The following is a 16,156-nucleotide window of genomic DNA, read 5'->3' as shown; positions in this document are numbered from 1 at the left end:
GTGCTATGTAGATCAATCAATACCCCAATGCCCTCAGCAGCCTCCAGGGCTTACAGGAGATAGTTGTATAAAGAATATAAGATATATATCAGGACACAAACACTTCTCCCAATGAAATCCATCCAGGGCCCCGTGTATGAATTTCCCATGGTCCACCTCAGAGATACATACATCAGGACAGGCGTGAGGTCATAAACATGTATGACATAGGAGGACATGTGACATAAGAGGTATAACATACATACCCAGGACATATCGGCCCTCTTCTGTGTTCACTGCCACCTCCATCTGTATGACAAAATATAACAGACAATTCATGGATTATTATTGGTGGTCACACAAACCTTTCCTCATCCTTCCTCTGTTAGGTCTCCATACCAAAATACATGTTCAATGTGACTTACACACCTATATTATCATCCTCACAGGTTTATATAGCGCCAACATACCATGCAGCGCTGTACAGACCATACTCATATTACTAAATGTGCCTTGGGGGGCTTATTTTATAAATTCACCTACCAAGGTGAATAATTACCAGCTTGCCAGGGATAATTCACTTAGCTTAGTGAATGTGGTGAAAATACACTTTGCAAAGAACACATGTAAGGAAATATAAAAAACAGAACTTTTCCTTGCACAAGTAAAGTCAGTAGAACTTCATTTAATAAACTAGGTGAAAGATCCCTTCCCCTAAAGAAACAAATGATCCGCCATATCCATAGCATTAGACCAATGGGGGGAAGCCAATGAACCTGCCAGTGTGTGAAGGAATTCCATGCATACTCCATGCAGATAGCGTCCTGATTTGGACCTAGGACTCTAGTGCTGCAATAAGCGTGTAGATCCCGGGGCCCCCCATAGTGCTATATGTTTCTGATGCGTCATTTCCCTTCCTGCAGTCTGTCCCCAGTGCTAGCTCCAGGGACATTGCAGTTCCAAAGACTTGGGGCATCTGGCGAGCCGCTGGGGTCACTTCCACCTGTCGGACGCTGCAATAGAGATCCCGCGTCATGTGAATGTATTGCAGGTTCTACACACACAGCCGTTATCTATGCAAAGCGCTCACAGAGCTCCCACAATGCACCGGGAACACCCGCTGTGTACACCCCCTGTAAATGGGGCTCAATATGGGGTCCATACATAGGAGCCACAGCTACAGCTCAGTAAATGACCATTCATCAATAACAGCCAATCAGATAACAGATCCGAGTCAGTTGTATCAGGAGAGGGGTCATTTAAGTGGTCAGTTACCTCAGGAGGGGGTAATTATGGGGGGTCACTTACATTACAAGGGGGTGTTACCGCAGGAGGGGGTTATTTATCTCAGGAGAGGCAGATATTGTGGGTGGTCAGTTACCCCTGGAAGGGGTCAGTTACACGGTAGTCAGTTATGTCAGAAGGGGGATCAGCTGGAGGGGGGTTCAGGTACCTCAGGACAGGGTCAGTCATGAAGAGGCAATTATTGGGGGCGGTCAGTTGCCTCAGGAGGTGGGGGTAGTTATAAGTTGTCAGTTACCTCAGGAGAGGGTCAGTGTTCCACACGGCGCACATTCACCCCACTTCCTTTTCACGCGTTACAAGGAAAACACCTTGCGAAATTTCTACTTCAGAATAACTGACGGCCGAGGAGACGACGCTCAACTCTGAATTGTCATTGCAGCTCCTAAATGGTATCACAAATAAAGTGCTGCCACCCAACCTCCGAGATTTATCAATGTTCCTGCCATCGTGTATTATTATTAATATACAGTATTTATATAGCGCCATCATATTACACAGCGCTGTACAAAACCATAGTCATGTGACTCCTCCCTCAGAGGAGCTCACAATCTAATGTCCCTACCATAGTCATATGTCATTATCACAGGCTATGGTCAATTTCGGAGGGAAGCCAATTAACCTAACTGCATGATTTTGGAATGTGGGAGGAAAGCGGAGTACCCGGAGGAAAACCACACAGACACGGGGAGAACCTACAAACTCCATGCAGATAATGTCCTGGCCAAGATACCAACCTGGGATCAAGAGCTGCAAACTCCATTGTGTAAATTTTGATGCTGATGTCATAGCCGTCTGTGTGGGATTTGTCCCAACCGTTCACATTTTTACCTCTTCATTGGCAACATGTGCAGATGTGTTCCTGGAGGGTAAATGATGGCACTGGGCTGTTAGGTGAGCTGTAATTTTACAGCCAGGAACTACCCTGCTACCACCCAGAGCTCTGACTGCGTCTCCAAAGAATCAAGGAAATTGTAGTTCTCTGCACCATAGATAAACCTAGGGAGGGGGAGGGGGAATGACGCACGGCACAATAAAGGGCCCTCCTCCTCTGGACTGCTGGATATTGATGACGGGTTGAGGAGGAAATTTAAAAAATAACTCACCACAACAAAAAGATGGTAGCCAGGATGATATTGATTGTGAACGGGGTCTTAGGTTTCCCGGTGGCAGAATAAAAAAACAATTCTGCTTTAGGATGAACAAATATACTGCACACCTACACATAGACTACATAACCTGAAAAGAGTCCCCAATCAACCCTGGGATCTGGAATCTCCAGTAATAAAATGTAACTCATCTGTCCTCATTCCAGCGCTGCCTTCTTCCTTCTCTTCTTCCTCCTCTGGATGATCCTAGGCCATTGTGATTGGCTGTGCTAGAATGACATAACTCCGGTGTAGGTGCGCAGGAATTAATGCATCCTGGCAAATGCAAGGGAAGTCGGGATCGCTGGGTTCCCTTGGTATGCAAAGCTGACACTGTGCATGCGCAGCTAAGCTTTTATTTCACAAACCTGGAGGGACCAGGCAGGTACGACGCATTATTACAGAAGAGACATCACCTGTCCCTTTCTGCAGTAATGACATGATCACTCTAACCTAACTTTGGTTCCACTGTAATCCTGATTCTCCAGTATTGATTCATTATTATTACACAGTATTTATATAGCGCCATCATATTACACAGCGCTGTACAAAGTCCATAGTCATGTCACTAACTGACCCTCAAAGGAGCTCACAAACTAATGTCCCTACTATAGTCATATGTCATTAATGTAGTCTAAGATCAATTTAGGGGGAAGCCAATTAACCTAACTGCATGTTTTTTTTGGGATGTGGGAGGAAACTGGAGTACCCGGAGGAAACCCATGCAGACACGGGGAGAACCTGCAAACTCCATGCAGATAGTGTCCTTGCTGGGATTCGAACTCTGCAAAGGCCAGAGTGCTAACCCCTGAGCCACCGTGCTGCCCAAATCATTGGAGTTATTAAAGCTCTCCAAGGCTGGATAATCGGATACACTTTTTATCAGTGAAGCTGGAGGATCCAGCAAACCTGGAATGGATCTGGTCCATGATTCAAACATTTGCTAGCAAATGACTTTAAAGAAATCCATTCCAGGTTTGCTGGATCACCTAGGTTCACTGATAAAAGTGTATCCTCTCCAGCTTTGGAGAGCTTTAATAAATCAGGCTCATAACCTGCAGTCACCAAACGAATCAAATTGCAGGTACAAGCATCACAGGTTTCTGTTTTTTTTTTATACTGGCTGATTGAACACCAGCAAAACCATACCAATCCACCAAACAATGGAACCTATTCACACTGTGGGACCAATGACCTGGCCACCTTTCACTTGTAGTACCTGGGAGGTGTCACCCTGTCACTGGTCCTATCAGTTAGAAATCTGCAGTGTAGCGGCCATTGAGGGGGGAACTTGTACTAGCTAAGGCGAAAGTTGCATTTCCATAACTGCAGCAGCAGAATTGCGCTTGCAATATATATAAATTCATTTATGTCTATATGTTGGAGCATTGAATACAAATCTGCCGGGTGCAGGACCAAAGGTGAGATAAAGATAAACATCAGCATGATTTCCTTCAGAAGAATTGATAATCTTTGAAGTACAGTAAACACTGGGCAAAGTTTTCCCATCACCAGGAAGTTAATATTGCGGCAGCCATGTGGCCCGTACACGTTTGGCTCGTCACTCAGACCAGACACGTACAACCCTGGTGACCTCATGAAATGGTTTTATATATGTACTTTATGTGTGTGTGTTCCCTGACACGCAGGGATAACTCATTTGTTGATTGCTGTGTAAATAAATGTTTTCTTTCTCATTGAACTGATCCGGGAGATTACAGATAGCAGCATAGTAATTGCCATAGTAATCCATAGCACTGCAATACTCTGCGGATACATAAGGCCATAAATCCGGCAGTATTCAGTCAATCATTGCAAAGTGTGTGGAACTCTGTGTCTGCACACATCTGTTCACTTACGTTTGCTACAAGAATGAGAATGAAGAATCATTTACCATCTTGGCATATTTCAACCCAGATTATGTGAGAGTTGGGCGGTCACATGACCAGAATCACACAAATTCACAATGTTGTTGTAATTGTGCAGGAACTGACAATTCTTAAAGTGATAGGGCAGAGCATTTATAGGGCTTTACAGGTGATGTCCCATCTACAATAAGCATTCTTACTGGCCTGATCACTTCAGGTGTGTTGGGTTAACGGCAAATCCAGGATTTGAACTCCCACGTTCCTGTGCGGGATTTACGTCATCCCAGCCTGGCCAATCAAGATGGCTGAAGATTGGAATAAGAGGACAAGGTGCTGGCACCCACAACCGAACAGGGACAGGTGAGAATATTAGGGTTTAGTTCCTCCTAAATGCTGAATGAGCCATGTTCTGAATTCATGAACCATGAATATATGAGCTACAGTCCATAAATATCTGGACAGAGACAACTTTTTTTCTATATTTGGTTCTGTACATTACCACAATTATTTATAAATGAAAGACTTTCAGCTTTAATTCAGTGGGTTGAACACAAAGATTGCATAACAATTTGAGGAACTAAATCCTTTATTACACAATCACTTCATTTCAGGGGCTCAAAAGTAATTGGACAAATGAAAAAGCTGAAAATAAAATGTTTATTTCTAATACTTGGATGAGGAGGGAGGAAGATTTTAGGATGTGATGGGAGGAGGTTAGGTGGCAAAATGATGGAGTGCTACTTTAATATATGGAGGACAGACTTTTTTAAGCTGGAATACTACACCAAAGAAGTCTGCACATTATACACCAAACTCTTCCCCATGACTCTCCTGCACCATCAATGAAGACCATCACAGGTTTGGTTTATTGGAGGTCCCTGTGGCTCTTATTGTCTATGAGCAGCGGTGATGGGAGATAGTGGTTGCCTGCACTGTGTTAGTAATTATTGTTCCATATTCCAGGCTTTAACATATTTCTATTTAATTTTCTAATTGCTTCAGAGATAACAGAACAAAGGCTTTGTGTCCCATTCATAAATGTGATCTGACGAGGCTGAATGTTTATATTTATATCCTGTACCCAAAAGAGCATACAAAGTAAATTTCACATGCCAAGGTACACACACGGCTTTCCATTGTAATGAAGCTTTGACGTCCTCCGGGGATACATAAACATTGACTGTGAGAGGCCTTTTCAGTACAACAGGTTGGGTCGGATTTATTATAAGTCTGTCAGGCCAATTCTGCAGCAGTGACAATGTTTTTCCAGACAGGATGAGGAAATCTGTAACACAGACATGGAAGTTCATGAGAAGGCTAGAACCCCTGTCTGATTTTTATATCTATCTGGGTCCCTGTCAGCCTTTTCTTTTATCCATCATCATTCTTACTTGCTAATGGAAAAATCAGATCAGTGATATAAAACCCACCAACCTAATGTTATCTGCAGAGCAGGCGTTTGGAGCTTTGCCCATTATTAGGACCTCCGCTTCTTTGGCCGGTGCTGAGGGGTACATGGGCAGGTATCACCAGGCACACAGAGTCCAATATGTCTGGTGTATTGGGCTGGAATGTTTACATTGTGGTATTTGGATTGAAGGATATGAAGCTGTAAGATCACAGGAGCATTGGCAATGTAATTGAATTCTAGTTATTTGTTGTTTCATATTCCTGATAACCAGAAGTGGCTCTCACAGAGCCCTCAAAGGGTCCTTAAGTTGTCCTGAAGTCTTCCAGCAGCAACGTCAATGTCTGATGAGAGGCAGCAATGACAGCTATGCAGGAATGCAGCTTTGGATTGCTTCTGCCAATTACATTACATAGGCCATAGGTAAAAGAATGGCTAGGGTTGGGTGCGGAGGGAACATGGTGGGACATTTCCTAGAGTTGAGCTTGCAAAGCTGTACAGGCAAAATTGGCTTCCTACAGAAAGGCATTAGAAGCTGCAACAAGCCAGACAGAGTCTGCCTCATTTCTTGTCTGCAGGGCTTTCGTTATAATTTGATCCCTCTGCCCCTGACTGCTCCTTGCAGTGTTCTCGTTATTTAGTCTCCTCCATCTATGGTAGGGACATTAGATTGTGAGCTCCTTTTGTAGGACAGCTAGTGACTGGGTGACAGGGCATGACTATGGACTATGTACATCGCTGTGTAATATGTCAGTGCTATCTAAATACTGTGTCATAATAATATTAATCTGAGATGAGTTGCATTATGACTACAAAACAAGGCACTGTCAGAGTTTTTTCCTGAATTTTCTGTGTTGGAATGTGAATAAAACATTTACAGAATATGACAAAGCTCTGACATCTCCTTGTTTGTGAGTGTTCTGTAATTTGCTGGGATTAGGGATCTGGTGGGGAGAAGCGGTGAGGCCGGCGGTGATTTCCTCGCGGCTGCAGCATCGAAAATTTACATGTTGGCGCTATATAAATCCTCTTTATTAGGAATAACAATAATAATAATGATAATGATAGATCTCCTGGTAGCCGGATGACAATGAGATGTGCAGCCCAACCCAAGGCCGGAGAAGCCGCTTGCTGGGAGGATGTAATGGGCAGCATTGGGTGGTGGCATTTGGGGAGAAGAGAGCACACAGTGAGGCGTCTCCCGCTGCGTCCCTCTCTGTTACTTGGTAATCTGTGATAATATTTCCTGGTCCACATTAACATTGATTCCTGTGCAGGGTTTCCAAGAGAACTTCTTCCACTTTATTAATCACGTTGACATGTTTACCAGGTGTAAGACAAACTTCCTGTTGGAAAGTTCTAGATGGAGGTCAAATGACTTTACAAGATCACATGAACGGGACGTGTCTCTCATTTGTCACCTTTGCCAAGGTGCAGTGCCATGTAAGGGAAGAAAGTTAAAGGGTTTTACCACAGAACTTCCTCCTGTATACAATAACTTGGTAAAATCCCAGCGTTCTCCATCTACATTCCAGTGAGAAAATAGTAATCACTGAACATGGAAAGAAAGATTTAACTAAAGCATCTTTATTCTGTCCATCCAGTAATCCTTACAGGTTTTATCCCACCCCAAGCAAAATAACAAAAAAAGGGACCAATGAGTGATTCACTTTTCTTTCTCCCGCAATCATCTTTTTTGTCAGCACATCAACTGATTCGCTAATTGTGCTGCTTCTCCCACCCTCAGTCTGAGCTCTTCTGTGTAGGGATTACAAGGATCTGATAATTTTAGATTCCAACACAGTTTGCATTAAAAATACATTTTATGCCTAATGATGACTGAAAACAAAAAAAATCTCCAGGCAAACTAAATACACAATTAGATTGCGTATATATGTGATTTGTCTATTTGTAATTCTGTCCAGCCACTTTTTGTAAACCATGGTAAAAATAAGGTGACTCCACTTTTCCTCCTATAGTTTAAGCACAATTATTTTTTTTTTAGACTGTCCAGAGTTTGTTAGGATTAAGCAGCAACTTTTACTGCAGTACTCCCCTCTTTTCCGTGGCTATCCCCTGAAGACTCACTGCATGGTTTACCGGCTGCTTCTCCTCAAGGTCAGTGTTTTCCTGTGAAGCTGGGGTGTCATGGACCCACCCCCGAGGAGCGCATCATCACATCCCCTGCACTCACAGCAATGTTTCAGACATCAGTAGTAATAATATCAGCACACAACTGTGAGAAGAGGTAAAGAGGACCCCGAGAGTCACATGAGGCTTCTAGAAATGCTGAGTCTCTCTTTAATTTGTATTAATTTTGGTCCGGGGATCCTCAGGTTTTAGTGTTTCCTGAGTAGTAGAAATAAAATATTCTGTAATTATGGAGGAGGAAGATTCCTCTACATTCCCGGTCAGCCCCTACACAGTACATCATCTTATCTGGGAAATCTTGTGTCGTGCCTTATCTCATCCTCCACCAAATATCCCAGCCTTAGATATGTCCCTATTATGTCCTGAGAGGCCTCATCCAAAAATCAGGGGTATCCATCACACCAAGACAATGGAAGTGACAGGGAACAATCCCAGGAATATAGCAACTGATCTCTAATGGGAAAAGCCGCTGTTACTCTCCATCCAACAAGGCCAGAAGGCAGCCCTGCTCGGTGTGTACACAGGTGCTCAGAATGTTTGCAAATTTATGTTTACATCAAATCTTCCTGGCATAAATACCGAGAAGTCCAGATGTGCCGCACAGCGTAAACCTACAACGTACAATATAAACCACATAGAGCCGGCTGCAGGATTCTGCTGGGTGATATTACATGGAAACAAGGAATAAGTCTAAGTTCTTTATAATTCTACATAGAATCAGCACAACCTAATATAATGAAGATTCACAGAAGTTCTGCTGCATGATAAATGTGCTGTGTTGCACAAAATCATTTCCAGGTAATAAAAGTTGTAAGGAAAAGGTTTTAGTGAGAAGTAGAACAACATGATGAATTGTAGAATATGTGAGACAATAATAATAAGATCATACTATAAAACGAGCTGCATGGAATAAAACAATGACATCAGATCCTCTTCTCTGGAAAGAATGACGCCTAATGGAGGGGTTGTAAATGGCTGCACTTCTCTGAACAATGACAAAGGGCTTTCCAAATATTTTACTGTAAGGGTTTTGGCTGAATTATTTGGAAGAGTTTTCACCATCCTCCAGGTCAATGTGTTTTAATGGAACTGATTCCCACCAGGGAATGTTTAGGGAATGTCAGATTCCTTGTTTTATAAATAGAGTCTCCTTGTATAATGAGAGCAAGCTGATTCCAGGAAAAAAAATCTATAGAAAAAGGGGGTGAAAGAAAAATGTCCCCAGATTTCTGAATTTCCAGGTGCCCTTCTTAACCTTTTCATTTTGTTTTTGAGCATTTACATGGCAGCGTAATTTTTCCTGTGGCCTCCGATTTCAAATATTTTTATATGGTATTTTATTGGTGGTTTGCTGTTTCTCACTATCATGCTTCAATTTCATGTCATCCTTCATCCAGGTCTCCTGCCAAAGATATTTTAGGGATGTGGGGACTGCTGATCCCTGGCAGCAGATGAATTCTCAATGGCAGTCCTGTCTTGGCCCGGTCCTGTCACTGTGCGGACTTCTCTTTTAAATCCCAAGGGAGGACTACAGCTGGACAGGTAATGCCCAAGGGATGCATGGAATTATGATGGAACACCTAAAGAAGAACTACTCCTCTCATAAATAGAATGGAGAAGCCTCAGGACTGGATTGTCATGTGACTGGTAGGTAAAGAGGACGTAACCTTTTATTTTTCCGTACGGTTTTTATAGTTTTGGGTCAGGGAGCTGTGTTGGACAGATGTACACCAAGAGATTGGCTTTAATAATCCTTCTTTCAATGTCAGGAATAACTTAGCCATCATTTTTTTAAATTCCATTTTCATTGTTTTCACTTATTTTCTTTATATTTCTTTTGGCCTTTATGTTTTATAGTAAGGTGAGGTCCATGCAGCTGTGCGGAGCCTCAGGTTTCCTCCATTATAATTCAGTAGAAGACCTGGAAGGAGTTATAGGAGACAGATTTAGGAATAATGTTTGCTCCTGGGATTGGTGCCTCTGTGTTTTGCAGAGACAGACTTCCCAGGAAATAATGTTTTTGGTCATTTTATTTTATTTTTTTAAGGAGTTTATGGGATATAAAATTGTTTTATATATAAAGTATATTTAGAAATAGTTCTGGTTCCTATGTGAAGTAATCCATGGAGTTGGCTGGAACTAGCAGTGGGAGAACTCTGTTTCACATGTTTACATCTCTTAACCTGAAGTGATTCACTTTGCAGCCAGTCCACTATATGGACCAATATACAATATTCATTCACATAAAAATTCCTTCTCTCAAGGGAGAAAACCATCAAGTACAAATAATTGTTGCTCATATCTGAATTTCTTCAAGAAGTGGTGTAGAAGAGGGAGTTGCAAAGTTCTTCAATGAGGCCGGGCCCCTTATTCCAGAGAGCCTTTAAGGGCCCTTCTTTGGACTACTGTTGTACACAGAGCCAGAAGAGGAAATCTTCTACCATTGGCTTCCACCTCCTGGCTCTGTATTAGATAATGTAATCTGTCAGTAAATCTGACATAAAGGGGAAAATCTGATAAAAGGAGGGGCTCTGATGCGAAATGGGGGAAGAGACCACATGTGAATGGGAGCTCTGATGTGAAAGAGGTGGGGTTCACATGTGAAGAGGTTCAAAAGAAGAGACTCTAATATGAAGGGGGGACCCTGATCTAAAATTGGGAGGACTGATGTGAAAGAGGTGGGGTACACATATAAAAGGCAGTCCTCAACCCAGGAATTTTTTTGAGCCGGGTGGGAAGAAATTGTAGGCGGGTGGCATCCCTTGTATTGTGACCCAACTCTTCAGTAGCCACATAAAAACAGCCGGGTGGTTACTAAAAAGTGCCAGAGGAAGGGACTCTAATAAGATGGCGTGCTATGTTGTGAAATGGGGGGTCTTCATGTAAAAGGGGTTCGAAGGAAGGCTTGCTAATATGAAGGGGGCCCTGATGTTATAGAAGGAGTCCTCATGTAAAGGGGTTTTAAGGTAGGGACTCCAATGATGTAAAGGGGGGGCCAGATTCAAGGAAGTTCTTTGTCTATGTGGAGGAAATAAAATCCTTTAAAATCCGCATGGGACCCCTAGATCTGTAGTTAGAGGACCATTAGCAGAGTTTCTGTGTCTTGGTGGGGCCAGGCCAACATTTCAAATTGTGGTCCATCGTTCTGTAGCTTTTCCTCTGCCTCCATGCCATCGGTTTAGTTCTCTGCATTCTGCTCGGTGCCATGGAATCCTTTTTGTGAACTGAACCTAAAGCTGATCTGCATTTTCCAGATGACTAACGCTTTGTATGGGGCAGATACATCTTCATGGAGCTTTTACCTTTTTAAAGTATCTTACTCACTCTTGTTAACTTTAAATGATGTAATATCTGACATTATGATTTGTGTAGTATTTATTTTATAATATAATTTGAGTTCTTCCTTCCCTTTGCTTGAAATTCTATTTCTTGGTAAATATTTGAAGTTATAATAAAAGTTTCTTTGTGCATTGGAGCCTTTTCCTTTTCATTATTCCTGGGTGCGGAGGTATGTGTATCTGTCCTCCTGGAGGTCTGTACATTCACAAGGCCGGCCTAATACATTATGCAGCCCAGCTCTTTACAGCCATAAACTTTAACTGTGATTTTTACAAGCGGTAGCGGCACGCATTTGCCGCATTCTTTTATCTTACAGGGCTGGGACCGAATTTAAAAGCAATCCAACATACATAATATTTTCTTTTTTTTTAACAGCATATTCAATTGCCGTTTATGTTGCAGACACCACAGTGAGTACAAAAATTATGAGCATCAAGTCCACCCACGTGCTATGACTCTATGGGAAGGATCAACAAAATGAGAAAATGGAAACTGCTGGGTGGCTACAAATGGGGTGTGATACATCAAGAATTGGGGTCACCTAGGGAGGTATAACAAAATCTTTAAACTTCTGAAAGAGATCTCACCCAACAGCTGAACAATTATTAATCCCCCTCCATACCTGTACGGCACCAATCCAATGGGTGAGCCGCAAAAATCTGGGGGTTCCATTCCATAAATTGGTGGAAAGATGTCTCTGTCTGTTAGTTTATAGGAGACAACTGCCTGTCCATGGGCTGCCTGATTTTTATGGAGTTGTTCTTTATTTCTGTAATTTGTTCTCAGTGGTTAGCACTCTGGCCTTTGCAGCGCTGGATCCCAGGTTTGAATCTCGGCCAGGACACTATCTGCATGGAGTTTGTAGGTACTCCCCGTGTTTGTGTGGGTTTCCTCCGGGTACTCTGGTTTCCTCCCACATTACAAAAACATCCTCCCCCCATAATTGACCCTAGACTGTGGAAATGACATATGACTATGGTAGGGACATTAGATTGTGAGCTCCTCTGAAGAACAGCTAGTCACATGACAATGTACGGCGCTGCGTAGTATGTCAGCACTATATAAATACTTTGTAGTAGTAATAATATTAAATTGTCCTTTTCTCCAGAGAACTGACATTGAATCCGGAGGTTTCCAATCAGAGTAACCCAGGAGGTCCTTAGGCGTTCCACCAGCACCACTGCAGTAGATTCATACCCATGGCTTCCCAGAATTCCCCCAGAAGTATGGGCAATGTATTAATTCACACACGTAAGTACAGAAGTATCTGATGTTGTTGTTTCTGTTATTATTTATGATCCAAAGTTTTTGTTTCCTATGATTTCCCCTTTTATCTCCAGCTTAAGCAGCTCCTCTCTGAACCCGTTGGGTTCACCCCAGCAGCACACAGGAAAAATCTGCCAACAAACAAAACTTTCAGACTTGGGGAATTGTGTTGCAAGACAAATGCAACTGCGTTCAAATACCTTCACACTGCGGTTCCCAACCTCCCCCATACATTTGAATGGAAGCAGTAGGGAGTGGGGTTGAGGATGCTGTAAAATGCTGGGACAGGCTACTAGTTACTGACAGGCTGAAATGGGGCCCTAATATCTATGATGGTTGCAAAGCGCTGCATTTACTGCGACCATTAAAATACTGACTGCAAGGATTCTACTCCTCTAAACAATAAATCTGAACTCCCAGCAGATATAAAACACATGTTAATGCAGCTCTGTAATCATTGCGTATCGTTAGATGCATTTCATGTACCTGGATTAGTCGTGGTATCGGCCTCTTGTGATTTCTGTACAGAAGAGCTTAGAATGGGGGATGGAGTAGCAGCACAAGAAGCCAATAAGAAATGCTGAAGTGTATGGAGCATGCTGATGAGGACTAGAGAGATGAGCTCATCAGTTTGCTGCTTCTTCTTTCACTGGTCACATTATGGGAAGGAGACTTGTAAGTGTAATGCACATTTTTCTGCTGGTAAAACGAATGCTCGAATTGTGTTGCCTCTGTGTTTTTAGTGATTTGCACAGAATTTAGCTTTAACATTATTTGGTTTGATATTGCAGTGTAGGATGCGGGTCACATTTTGATAAGACAATATGGAAGCCAAATGATTTACTCCCATGATTGCATTGTTCTGTGGAGAAGAGAGGGAATATTACATGTACACACAGGAATGACAGAAATGTACGCAGCTTCTGAGAGTGCGCTGATTGCCTGGGCTCTATGGAAAGCATACACAGCCCCATATACATTTTATGGAGTGTCTATTGCTCAAGCACCATCTTCAGTCTATGGGCAAACCAATGGTGGAAAACCTTTTACATGCCAGAGATTCTTTCCTAGGTGTGTTCATCTCACCTGCCGCTTATCTGTCTCATCATATACTGGAAGGACTTCTGTCCTTGTACCCTGCAGTGCTGCGTCAAGGATGTGACACCGTGTATGATGGGCCCTTCAATATAACAGAGCGAATTAATACATATTTCCTGCTTCCTTCATGGTACTGTGATGGAAGAAAATGGCTATAGTGTGGCTTCCCTCATTTGTATTACATCTGCCCTTCAGGCTTTTCTTCAATAAATCTGCCTTCCAACATTCTCTTCATTATCTGCCCTCCAGGCTTCTTTTACTTAAATCTACTTTCCAGCCTTCCCTCCGATAATTCTGCCTTCCAGCCTTCCCTCCAATAAATCTGCCTTTCACCCTTCCCTTCATTAGATCTGCCTTCCAATGTTCTCTTCATTATATCTGTCCTCCAACCTTCTTTTACTTAAATCTACTTTCCAGCCTCCCATTCCTTAAATCTGCTCCTCAGTCATTCCTCTCCTTTATGCGTTCTCCAGCTTTGCCTTTTTATAAATCTGCCTTCCAGTCTTCCCACCAATAAATCTGCCTTCCAGTCTTCCCTCCAATAAATCCACCTTCCAGTCTTCCCTCCAATAAATCTGCCTTCCAGTCTTCCCTACAATAAATCCGCCTTCCAGTCTTCCCTTCAATAAATCTGCCTTCCAGTCGTCCCTCTAATAATTGTGCCCTCCAACCTTATACTTAAAAAAAATCTCCCCCCAGCCGTCCCTCGATAAATGTGCCCTCCAGCCTTATACTTCATTAAATCTGCCTTCCAGTCTTCCCTCCAATAAATCTGCCTTCCAGTCTTCCCTCCAATAAATCTGCCTTCCAGTCTTCTCTGGAAGTCTTCCAGTCTTCCCTCCAATAAATCCGCCTTCCAGTCTTGCCGCCAATAAATCTCCCTTCCAGTCTTCCCTCCAATAAATATGCCTTCCAACCATCTCTTCATTATATCTGCCCTCCAGCCTTTTACTTAAATCTACTTTCCAGCCTCCCCTTCCTTAAATCTGCCCTCTAGACTTGGCCTTCCATAAATTTGCCCTGTAGCCTCCCCTCTTGTGGTGGTGCGGGCTCCTCTCCTGGATGATATTCTCCCTCCGATGTCTCTGCACCCTCCATGCAGCTTCTACAAGTATTACATTACAGATGCTGCATGGGGCACCGCATTGTATTATTGGGGTGTCAGTGATGAGTACGGAGGAATACTCGGCAGATGTTTGTGTTTTCTCTTACCTCAGCACATTGCAATACATCACCCCTGCATGTGTACCCAGTCCATTGGTACCCTCTGTATGGGTATGGGTCCCCTCGGCAGCCCCCCCCCCCCCCCCCCCCCCCGCAAACCAGTGCAGTTAAATATTAAAAAAAAAAATGCTTAGGTGGAGAGAGAGATGGGGGGGGGGGGTAGGGGGGTACCCCCCCACACACACACACGTAATTAAATTTCTCCACTATAAAAGCTCCATTCACCAATGTTAGATGATGGGGGATGGGAGAGAAGGGTTTAGCGGGGGGGGGTTGTAAAGAAGCGATGGTTTCCATGGTTACAGACCAATTTTCCTTGTCATTTTGTATAGACCAGGTTCATTCATCCTTTCTATGATAGATTCACAGAACAGATCATTAGCACATTGCTGACTGATGGAAAACTTCCCAGCGTCACGTCTGTCTGGCCGGCTGCCTATGGAGCTCCTGCAAGGGTTAAATCCCCAATGATCAATATCTGCAGACCGGAATAGTGATCAGCCTGGGCCCAGGTGTGGTGAATCATCGATTCCCCTGTATAACCCTGAGCTCACCTGTGTTTCACAAACCTTCTGCAGAAGAATTTCCTTACAACGTCAAACATGAAGTTTCTTTTTTTTTTTTTTAAAAGGGTTCCTTGGTAAAACATTTTATAAAATAACAGATCGTTTTATATTAAGATATAAATACATATATACATATATAAACACTTCCAATGTTGCTGCATTTCCTCTATTTCACTCCGGATTTTCTGCACCTTCTAGAGTCCCAGAGTAACCGATAATAATTCATAGATTTGTCTGCTTTTATATTATTTCTCCTTTACCGAGGTAAGAGATATTTATTTCCACCTCTACACATGGAAATCAGTGAAATGATCACCTGATCAGCTTTAAAAATACTCCGAGCTCTCAGATTGTATATTTCCCTAAAAATTCTACTCCGGCTGCATCATTGGCCACCATAGAGCGCAGATTCCTCGCTGTGCTGACATTCACTGCATCGTCCTATCAGGGAGCTGGAAGGGAATGCCTGATCCTGCCAGAGGAAATGGTGAATCCTTGTACAGGCGCCCGATAATTGTCACTGCAAATAATTGGTATTGATTATTACAGCTACAGGAGAACAAATGCTGAATCGAAAGCTCTGCTCTATGGAAAGGACAAGTGGAAGGCAGCACATCTGAAAACAGCAGCGGTCGTTGGTGTTGGCTGTTTGGTGATCCAGCATGGTGGACGAGGGACGGCTGTACTGACACAAAACTATTGCAATCATTCATTCATATTGTCTGATTTATCAAAGCTTTCCAAGGCTGGAGAGAGGATACACTTTCACTAGTGGAGCTGAGTAATCCAGGAAACCTGGAATGGATG

At 42.9% G+C, this 16,156-nt stretch overlaps 1 protein-coding gene across 1 annotated transcript in view; it reads right to left on the bottom strand.

The window, feature by feature from the left end:
* The window catches only part of VEGFA (vascular endothelial growth factor A), a 42,342-nt gene extending 40,301 nt beyond the window's left edge, over positions 1-2,041 (bottom strand). The window contains exons 1-2 of the mRNA XM_072410039.1: positions 2,019-2,041; positions 246-288 (exon numbers count right to left, since the gene is read on the bottom strand). Of these exons, the coding sequence (XP_072266140.1) occupies positions 246-254 (9 nt within the window). The 5' untranslated portion in view covers positions 255-288; positions 2,019-2,041. The remainder of the gene's footprint in view (positions 1-245; positions 289-2,018) is intronic.
* Between the last annotated feature and the right edge of the window lie 14,115 nt (positions 2,042-16,156).

Source organism: Pyxicephalus adspersus, chromosome 4 (assembly GCF_032062135.1).
Source record: "Pyxicephalus adspersus chromosome 4, UCB_Pads_2.0, whole genome shotgun sequence".
Taxonomy (NCBI): domain Eukaryota; kingdom Metazoa; phylum Chordata; class Amphibia; order Anura; family Pyxicephalidae; genus Pyxicephalus; species Pyxicephalus adspersus.
Note: the sequence above shows the minus strand (reverse complement) of the source record. Positions and strands in the feature narration are given on the sequence as shown.